Below are 11168 nucleotides of genomic sequence, written 5' to 3'. Positions count from 1 at the left end.
TTCCCTTCCGTGTCTCGTGTATCCGTATGCCAAAATTCTTTTCCAGATTGAATTTGAGGCCCTCTCAATCCTCGTGCATAGATATCAAGGACAGTGGGTCATGCCTCCTGACAGCCGTGTTGTGTTCCTTTATTCGTGTACATAATTTCCTCCAAGTTTGTTCAACGTAGAATTTGTTGCGGTCGTTGCAGTTGATTTCATATATCACATTGTTCCTCTTGGTTTTGTCCCGGTTGTCCTTTGGTCTACAGATTAATTTCCTTGGAGTAGCACTCGGTTTACGGGCCACGAAGATTCCTTTTTGAGCCAATAATCTGGTTGCGAGTTCTGATATATTCTTGATGTAAGGTAGGGCTACCCGTCTGGTGGCTTGTTCTTGCTCTTGCTGTTGTTGAGACGTCTTCTTCAAGTTTCTCTTGATAAAACTCCTTGGATATCCATTGTTCTGGAACACTCTGAATAAATGGTTTTCCTCCTTCTTCCGTAGTTCTGCTGCAGTGCAGTGTGTCTCCGCCCTCTTGAAACGTTTGCAATCGAATCGCTCAGCTCAGCGAACAAGCCAACGACCATCTACGCTACCTACGGAAATTTTACTCTACTCTTAGTTCTATTTTCCATTCAGATGGTTTAGATTGAATTAGTAAGTATGGCTCTACGTAGCTCGTACTGCCAGCGAAAATACCTTACAACAAAAATGAACCCTGATCAATAAAATGTCTTTTTCGAATAAGCCCAAGGAAAAATGTCCACGACAAACCTGCTTTTGGTGAAATAAACATCGGAGTCTTTCAGTTTGTTAGATCTCGTCACCCTAATTTGGAATGCCGGATTTTAAAGCTAAAATAAAAAAAACTTCTTCTGCGTACGTCTAACTTTTTTGCTGCTTACTGTGAGTAGAGTAGTAAACTGGAGGAGAGGGCTAGAATAGCCACAGTCAGCTTGCCAGTGCGACCAAAATCTGGCACGCAAAACGAGCTGGTGAGCTGTGGATTTAGCGATGTACGATAGCCATTCCCAAATTAACAGTGAACAAATTCCTTTTGAGTTCTTTTTGCTGCATTGATTTTCGCATTTTCAATGGTAGTTTGTGCCAAAGAGTTCAGAGGTTCTCAGACATCAAATTTTGCTGATCCGTTTGACATAGAGAAATAACTGTAATTGAGGGAATTGAGCGACCGTATTCGACTGCTGAAGCACACAGCTCGTTGAGAAAATTTACTCAATGGGAGATACATCCAAGCATTCATATTTCACAAAATAACTTACAGATGGGTAAATGAATCGGTCTAGGCACAGAGTTGCGTCAAAATCGGGATGAGGTTGATCAGAACTATGTTTTTGCTTTCAGCTTATGACCCCAAAATGATAAAACCATTGATGGCTCGTTAACTAGCTTCCATCAGTCTTATCAAAAGTAATGTTGAGAGCGTCAGTCATTCTGAATGATAAATTTAATGAGGGTAGAGTAAAGCATGCAATTTTTTGACCGATTACCTTGTAAATCAGTTCGCCTATTAGTCCATCCCAGCGTCCTTTGGTTTCATCAAACGTGCCAAACTTTCGATCTTCCACCGGCTTTATCACATAGTCAAAGTGGTTCATTTTACTCAGGTGCTTAAGCAATTCCATTGCAAAGCCAGTCCACTGGTCTTTACCTTCCATGTGCTTCCCTTTTCTAAATGGTTCGTAGATCACAAATGGTGGGTCCTAAAATCAGAAAATAAAAGGATTTTTCCCGAAGGAATTTGAGGAGCTCAGGTTCACATGAACTAGTTTAAGTAGCATATTATGGTCATTCGTTAATTTTCAAAATGAGATCCGAGGATTTTAGAGATGACGGAAGCACAAATATGTTTTTTATTAAAGTATCATGTAAAAGCAGAAATACGATTTGAATTTTTTATCTTTCTAATCCTATTTTACTTGACCACGAACGTTTAAATTTCAGTTGGCTAGCAGACTCTGAAAAAGACGTGACCAAACGCATTCTTTCATTACCATTTTACTCTAGAATACACGACATTAGATTTGGACCAAGACTGTAATATAAAAAAATGAAAGGTCCCAAAAAGGAACCCTAAAAAAGGTATACGGCTCAATTTGTGATGTTTTCAGAATTCCCACTATGTTGGTAACCTCAGTCCCTGAAAACGCTGGATGTACCAAAAAGATTGGCAAAAAGACATTATAAACTATCACATTTTTCTTCTTTGAGGGCCTCTGATATAAAACTATCACTTATCCCCCAGATTGAGGTCCCAGGAGAGAGTGGTTTTCAGTCACTGGTCACATTGTTTCAAACCAAATCGACCTGACTCCGTTAAACCGGTAAAGCAAGCATAGGAAAATTTCCCCAGAAATGTGCCATGAAACAAACCCTTGAAAACCCTATTCGTCCATTATCGTTTGGGTTATCGGCTTCAATGTATGGTCCCTTGCGTCAGCAAAAAAACAGAGTGCACTTTTAACTGGACAGTTGGTCGGATGACTTGAACAGAAATATGAAAAACGTTGTGGGGTGGCAGAAACTGAACAATGCTGGGTGTGCGCACACAAAGCCTTTCGCCATTCTTAGGACTCACCAAGTAGGCACAGATGATGTTTGGGCCAGATTCTGATGAAGGTTAACTTGAGCGTCACTGACAAATCTGACTGATTCTAGTTGGTTTGGTGATGCCAAATGAATTGCCAGATAAATGTCAAGAGTGATCGGGCTCATTAATTTGCGATCACGTTTACACTGGTGGGTGGCTTTTAACAAGACATAGAACGTTCGCCGGCTTATTTGATTGATTCGGATCTACTTTGCACCTCTACGTTTGCCGTCATCCTGGATGGGGACCCCGAGCCACATCAATGGCTAGAGACATTGTCATACATGGCCCAGTCGCGCCCTCAATAGCGCTCGTGCATCAAAGCTACTGGCTTCAATTCCTAGCTCTTTTTCCAACCCCACCCTATTTGACATCCCACTGACAGTGCTGGATTCATGCATCAATTTATCAGNATGGCGCTCGTGCATCCAAGCTATTGCCTTCAATGCATTGCTCCTTTTCCAACTCCCCCCACTTGACAGCCCACTGAAAGTGCTGAATTTATGCACCAATTTATCAGCTCCCGCCTGCAACGCGCAGCTACTTACACCCCCCACCAAATCATCAGTGAACGAAACTACGGCAGCTACAACCACTGTACGACGAGTACGCGGTTATTGAAGCTGACATTGATGAATGATGATGATGATGATGCACCAGGGATTTGCATGCAGTACCACTCTCGGGGCTAGATGCACCTTCTGTGGCCATCCTATATTCGCAGTCGTCCGTTGATTTTACAGTTCATTCCTGATTTTAGTTGTCCATATTTTTTCACAGTGATAAAGTATGGTCGAGAATGTTTCACCCCTAACTTATTGGTCCCTCCTAAGTTTCCGGACGAAATACGGATGGGAAATTCCACATTACCTAGATTCAATCGATTCCTTTTCATAACAAACGAATTTGGTATGCAATTCGTGCATGTTATTAGCTTTAACTTAGTGCTCCAAAACTTTGGTTTCATCGTACTACTTAATGCCCTTTGATCAAAGGGGTCTACTTGGCCACAAATTACACCGCTAAAAGTAAAATTCCGGGAATTTCAAGCGCTTTTTTCCATTGGCAGGAACGCTTACTTCAATACATTCACATTGATTTACCTCATCTCAGAATTTTCCCTATCACACATGGTCTCCTACTGCCAAGTTTTGACAGGTTCTGTGATTTCCCTTGTGACCTTGGTTGTGACCGGATGAAAACATGAACACAGGCTTTGTTTTTTTCTTTTATGAACCGGTTTTTACCCAGAAACTAAAACACTTGCAAAATGAAGCCTGGGTCTCGTGGGACCAAGGTGAAGAAAAGGCGGAAATCGATATACCGTCCACGGTTGCGTCCGTTTGGTCGGATGAACACCCGTCTAATCTTTCACAAACCCTACGGATTACCTGTCGACGGTAGGCGGTCGACTGTCAACCTAGGTTTCTTTAGCTTGCAGGTTGAACAACATTGTAAGGGTGACATTGTTGCTGGATAAGCTCAGTTCATACACTCTCCTCTGCCCAATGAGGAATAAATTGAAAAAAAAACGGAGACGATAGTATCGTCTACCTGAAACTAAAATGCAATGTGACCAACTTGTCGGTGTTGTAGTAATGCCCAAGTTCTTCTGAAGACAGAGTACAGATCTAAATTGACTAATCAATAGCATTTCGGGGAAATTCGTTTTATATAATGGAACGCTTCGTGCAATGACCTTGAATGATGTGAAGTTTCCACATCGTTATCTAGTAAACGCCTACACGAGTGATGATTGGTGACCTGGGTTTTCGAAAGCTGAAACAAAAACTGGACAGGTTCCCTTATGCTTTTGCTTTTTACCTTTGATAGTTTCTCCCAATGCATGTGCCACCGAAGCTGTGGGTAAATTTTCAAATGCAAACTAATCGAAATGACTGGTACGGACGTCCGGATCGGCGGCATTCACGTCGCAACTGCATATACCTTAACAATCAGTTGTGATGTCATAAATGACAGAAGTAGAGCCCTGTTTAAATCCAACCAAAGCCATGAGCGCCAGTTTAGGGAGCCTCTAGGCAGATAGGTTTCTTCGTTACTGTGATTTACGCACATTTGTCGCTGCTGCTGAACTACTTTACACTGAAACAATAAAGCAATTTTTATTGTTCGATTCAAGCTCAGAAAGACTTGAACGCCACTGTGAGACTGTCACGGTTTATGTACGTGTTAGTTTCATGTAAACAATGCCACTAGTTCTCTAATCTGTTCTAAATCTTTTATTACAGACGAGGCTGCACGTAGCAAACTAGTTTTGGTGATTTATATATTGTTTAAATTAAACAGTGATTTGAAATGTAAGCTGTATATTCTTATAGTTTGTGTTGTTCAGCGATATTCAACGTTAAATTGCTCTAAATTTGGGTTCCTCTTTCTTGATTCCCGGTTAAAGTTTCACAAGCAGCAACACTTACCTCAATAGTGGTGACAATGAAAGTCTTGTTTTCGAACTGGGATCGGAAACTTGCCCAGAGCTCGTCACTTTCTTTTGTATATACAAAGCCTTGTTTCATATTCCAGTCGGCGTACTGGAACCAAAAGATAAAAAAGGATTAATACCACTCAAAACAGTTCGAATTATTTTGCATGTTAGCGAAGCTTGAAGGATAAGCTTGTGGAAGCGCTATAGTTTTTGGAGATATGCGCTGAATACCATTATCTTCAGTTTGGTGAATAGAAAGACCAAGACTTATAAAAGATGAGCTAACGCTGGATAAATAAAAATTCTCATAGTTCAATATTTATTAATGTCCCAAGCTAGCAATTCAAGTCTTCTGTATTTCCATGATTTTGGTTGACTATATTCAGATACTCGTGCAGGAGGGTCCGATAAGCGGCTAAGGAAAAATGAACCCACTGGAGCATATACATGTAACTTTGGCGCGTGAATTTAATTCTTGCTGTGCTCAATATGCACTTAGACAAGCCTCCACTGTATGGCGGGGAGTACTGATGATCCACTTTTCGTTTTCTATCAAGCCATCCGAGTGAGTTATAGTCACAGCTATCTATAGGAGCGTGATGGTTTTCAACCAACGATGATTCTGATGCATGTGGTAAGGAACAGGCGGTCTTTAAGTCCAAGTCTTTTTATTCGTTCGACACTGTAAGTGAGATGTCTCTTTCGTCTCTAGACCGGCCATCACTCGAGGGCTATCGCTATAAAACCGCAAAAATTAATTAATACAAACGGTCAAGATGGTGCTTGATGCATCAACTACTTGGAGGAACTAAAAAAACGAATAATTTGATTGAACTGATTAGCATGAGCGCGGTACATGGTAGAGTTAGGTCCCAGTCCTCGAAAGCAGAGATAAGGCTAACAAGCCACCTTTTCAAGNGATGATCCACTTTTCGCTTTTTATCAAGCCATCCGAGTGAGTTATAGTCACAGATATTTATGGGAGCATGATGGTTTTCAACCAACGATGATTCTGATGCATGTGGTAAGGAACAGGCGGTCTTTAAGTCCAAGTCTTTTTATTCGTTCGACACTGTAAGTGAGATGTCTCTTTCGTCTCTAGACCGGCCATCACTCGAGGGCTATCGCTATAAAACCGCAAAAATTAATTAATACAAACGGTCAAGATGGTGCTTGATGCATCAACTACTTGGAGGGACTAAAAAAACGAATAATTTGATTGAACTGATTACCATGAGCGTGGTACACGGTAGAGTAAGTTCCCAGTCCTCGAAAGCAGAGATAAGTCTCACAAGCCACCTTTTCAAGCGCTAAAATTTATTTTTGGTCTAGTTTGATCCAAACTCAATAGTTAATGATCGTCTACTTTGTCGTATCATTGGGTGGTTTTTTCGAACGCTTAGAATACTATGTATTGAGCTTAAAACAACGTCCAGCTGTGCACACATTTCGCAACCCTCAGTATAAGGGAAAATCTGCGGGGATGATGAAAGCGGCAAATATCGAAAAAATAGATAAGGACGTCAATATCCTGGGATTTTGTGGATTGAATTTGGTTCGAAATAATGGATGCATCCGATTCTCTGGGTCGCTTCTTTGAATTAGGTACTTTGAAAATGATTTGTGTCTAAGCCCTTTAGACGACATCAGAAAAAAAAGACATTCGTGCCCACTAGAAAAATCTTTACACTTTCCCAAGAATAAAAATTGTTGGGAGTAGCAAAGTATGCTTCGATATATTACCCATCCTTCAGAAATTAGCCTAGTCTGCTTAAATCTCTGCTAATCTTTTCTGCGTCATTTAACGCACCGCTTCTTTCTATTTTTAGATTCGCCCATGCGAGCATTAAGACGCCTCCACAAGATGCATTGATGAAATCACTCAAAAACAGCTGGTTCCAAGGAATTCTTAGATAACGATAAAATCCGTCACTCATCTGTGCATAAGATTTTTCTAACCCTAAGTTTCAGATCTACGATTCAATGATAGTGGGGTAAAAATCATGCTGGTCTTGGCATGGCCAGAAATAGTGCGAAAGTCAAACCACTAATTTAGAGGGAAGTTGTGAAATTGATGGACAGAGACAAGCATTAGATAGAAATGCCTCACTCTACTTTAACATCCGAGTATAATCAAACATGGAGCCACCTGAATAAAGCTGTTTTACACTTGTTCATCTACAACAAAACAAGGTTTCAAGGTGGGAGCTAAGTTATTAATAAGCTGAGTGGTCGAATAACTCAGACACTCATTTCTTTCATCATTTTCAGCAAGTCGCTGGAACGGCATGAAAAGAAGAAGCAATTAGGATTAGGGAAATGTTGAATAGTTGTTTTGGTCATTCAGATACCGAGATACGTTCTCCTAATCTTGTTTTCTTTGCTATATTTATTGTGTTTGTCAGTGGAGGAAAGTAGATTGAGATTACCGTGTCTTCTTCGGGTCTTAATCGAATTGCCTGCTACTTGTAATGAACAAATATAACAAGCAATATGGTTACAAACAAGACTGAGGGCGATCTATCACTCAGTTAAATGATATGTAATGGAAATTGAGGTGGTTTCTCAGTGCCGTGCAGAGTTCAGAAAACGCATTAAAACCGGTTTTTTATTTTGTGTGCACCGGCGTTAAAAACGCTTAAATTGGATGCTTGATTCTAGGTTGACGTGAGGAATTGTTTCCGTTGGTACAGAACAAAATATTCTTGACTTTTAGAAGCTGCACATTTGCGCTATTTCGTTTGTTATATCATTGTATGGTTTTGTATGTGTCAACGTTTAGAAGACGTTCGTTCGTCCTAGGTAAGACCTTATTCCACTATCGATTTGCTAATCAATGCAGCCATCAGAAGACTTACACGGTTTAAAGGAAACACTTTAAAACTGTTATTTTTGGTGTCAGAATCACCAGCAAACTGATATGGGACTAATTACTTGAACGAAATCATGTAGCTAGAACGGAAGTGAAGTTAAATTCGGAGCCAGCCAGATAAAGCTGGCGATAATGAGCTGATGAATGACGCAGGCTATGTGAAGGACATTTTCTTGGACTTGGCTGATCAAGCTAGGTTCACTGTAGTTCAAAGCCAGACGGACAAAATATTTGCTTTAAATATTACATCTCAAGGAATTTTAACGATCAGTCGGAAGTGATGGAACTATTGCATTTAGCCGGGTTAAAACGCTCGTGTATTCGAACCCCACAATATTTTGATTCTTGTCTAACTGACGATGAACTGTTAGCTTAACCCAGTTACCCTGTGGTCAGAAAGTGTTTCCGACACCGAGTGGGTTTGGTCTATTCAGAGATTGCAAGACACCCCTAAATTGTCCCTCCTCAAACTCTAGACGACATTTCAGTAGAAAAAAACTGGTTCTCTATGGGTGTTGATGCATTGGTTACAGACGCGTTTTTGGTACAGACAGTCAATTATATTTCTTTTCCTACGGCGGAAAACCAGTACAATGGCCTAATGGCACACTGTATGATTTATGAGATCCATATTTATGAGATCCATACCCGACATCCAAATTCACTTTCAGTGACACCATGCAGCCGAAATACGCCTGACTGTGGCCTCACTTTTGTTAACCTTCCTGAAATGATTCTAAATAGTGGTGAAACTAAAGAGATGTGTATATTCCTTGTGCTTGCTGAAAACAGTTATTCAGTATTTCCTGTAAGGCTGATGCTAACTGAAACCTAAAAGAACTTGTAGAGCATCCAGGCCCTCCTGATGACTCGATTATCCTTGAACCAGAGCAAGAACCTAAAGGGAAGTTTCATTGTATAAACGCCCTGATAGCCTGAATTATCCATCTTGCGGTGTTTAAAAAGAAAGCGTTCAGAGTTTGTTTCATTTAAACCTCTGGTCTCCAGGGCAGGTAGTGAGATTCAATAAACTGTGTCATGGCTCCAACCCCAAACATTTCGCGGAACGAAAAATAACCAGAGGAGTTTCCATAAATGCATGGTCCCTAATAGCTGAGAAGAATCTTTCATCGTCTTTTTCTATTTAGGGCAGTTTAGCTACTCACACACACACCTAAACCACAAGAAGTGAGAAAAACACTTTATCCCCCTTGAACTTTGCGTTCTGTTTAGTAGCTCCGAAAGAATAAAGGCGAATAATGAAGGCAGCTTGTTCCCGCCAACCCGTTTTATGACAATAGTATCGGTTGTCTCCGGTAGTCTGACCTTTTTTACGATACCAGTTATATGATTACATATATGATTATATATATGATATGATATATGATTTATATGATATATATATATATATATATACGGTTGCAGCCTCGACGACACCAACTACCATATCTGACTGCAGGTCCGTGTGCACAGAATTATTGTTGTGGGTGCCATAGCTCTCCTGGCCACCCAAAAAATGCTAATAGTGGTTATGGAGCTGAGAAAGTGATCGTTGTGATGTACGGCCTACGCCTGTTTAGTACCATGCGAATTCTCGACAAGGATACATAACACCACTTGCGTATGACTAGTTACTCCACAGTTTTATCTTTAACGTATTGCTGGTTTCATCTAAACCTGGTCTGTATCAGACCAGTCGATGTAAATTAGGAAGCTATTTTTGGCCTCGATTTAGTTCTTGTTTTACCATAGAGCTGGTGTGTAATATGATATATGAAAATTTGTAGTAACTTCGAAGTCAGTTCCCTTGAGACAACCCTGGCAAATGTTTTACGAAGGAAATTACCAATATTACTATTGTTACCAATAAGATCACCAATTTTTCCAATATGCTATAAGATTGGTTCGGTCCTTAAGAGAAATTTAAAAGTATGGCCCTAGTTTTCCTAGTGTTCCGGTCAGCCCCACAAAAGGAATAGACACTGAATAATTTTTCTTGTCTGAAACATTTCTTGTTAGAAACCAAACATGTGTGGTTTTGATTGGTTCCGCTCGCAGAACAGCCCAGAGGGTGAACTCACCTTGTTGATTGTATCTCCTCGCACACTGATCATCTCCACACCGTAGTCCAAGAGCCGTCCAGACGCCTCTCCTTCGGTGTAGCCGACTGAGGATTGCAGGACTTGCTTTGATTTGGAAGTAAGGTGGATTGTATTATATTTATAATTTAGAATATAGAATCCAGTTTGGCACCATTTGAGCTAATAAAATGAAGAAAGTGACTTTTTATGATTACGGAGGTCTAATTCGCTCACAACCCCAGCCATTAAATTTTCGCGATGAACGTAAGAAAACTTTTACGTAAGTTGAATCAACGAATGAAGCTACCTGCAAAGAAAAAAGGTGAGTTGTAGATCAGCGCGTTCATAAAAACAGGCCACAAAAGAAAATTTACCGGTTTTACCTCATTTTCCTTAGAACCCAAAAATTGCTTCCAATGAGCATTTCAAGGATAACTCCGTGAGTAAAACACCAAGAGGCAACAGGGATTACTCACAGACTTCTCAGGACCTCCTTATTTTCCTAAGGTGTACAAATGCTTATTTCGTACTAATGGATAGATAGAAAATGAATTTATCAAAACCTAGAGTGAGGTTTGAGGGAAACAATTCATGAAATGAACGAAGGGAAAGCATTGCAGTTGCCTTAGATATTAATTCGGTATAAATAGATGTTCAAGTTGTCCACAAAGAGGAACGGTTTTGCGATGAGAGTTTTTTTGTTTAACAGAGTGCCGTCGCCTAACGTCAAATCTCAAAACGATCGATAACATATTAAGGTGGCCAGTGAAACATCTTTGTCATCAAAAGTTCCGTCGTGTTAATGGAAACCCTCGAAGCCTTCATTTGGGAAGCACGCGTAAGCGTAAATTCCAACGAGCACATTGCTTCCCCAGAATATGGTTGTAAAATCAGCTCCGCATTCGTGATCCGTTAGAAACTTAGAACAACGGGAATCTGTTTCAGCTGAGGCTCGCACTTGACAGCGGGGGTCTGCATTGAAAATTTAGCAACCCGAGTTGAATTCCTATGCTTGATTGCGTGTGGGTTGTTGTTTGATTTTCTCAGTATGGTAAGGGCTGCATTATAGAGGGCCTGGAGGGTTTGGAAACGCCTCACATCACACAGTGTTGCACCGACTACAAGTTGCTTTGTCCCGCGGAACGCATTTTCTCTCTTACCGCATGCAGCACTTGTCC

At 40.6% G+C, this 11168-nt stretch overlaps 1 protein-coding gene across 1 annotated transcript; it reads right to left on the bottom strand.

Moving 5' to 3' along the window:
- Nucleotides 1-64: 64 nt before the first annotated feature.
- On the bottom strand, nucleotides 65-10170 carry T265_12626 (hypothetical protein; the record flags this gene model as incomplete). The annotated part of the gene is made up of 4 exons (XM_009164635.1): nucleotides 65-517; nucleotides 1495-1707; nucleotides 5030-5143; nucleotides 9991-10170. Coding segments are annotated over 4 exons (960 nt in total), but the record flags the coding sequence as incomplete, so codon positions are not given.
- Between the last annotated feature and the right edge of the window lie 998 nt (nucleotides 10171-11168).

The sequence above is a fragment of the Opisthorchis viverrini genome, assembly GCF_000715545.1.
Source record: "Opisthorchis viverrini unplaced genomic scaffold opera_v5_7, whole genome shotgun sequence".
Taxonomy (NCBI): domain Eukaryota; kingdom Metazoa; phylum Platyhelminthes; class Trematoda; order Opisthorchiida; family Opisthorchiidae; genus Opisthorchis; species Opisthorchis viverrini.
This window is presented reverse-complemented; position numbering and strand designations above follow the sequence as displayed.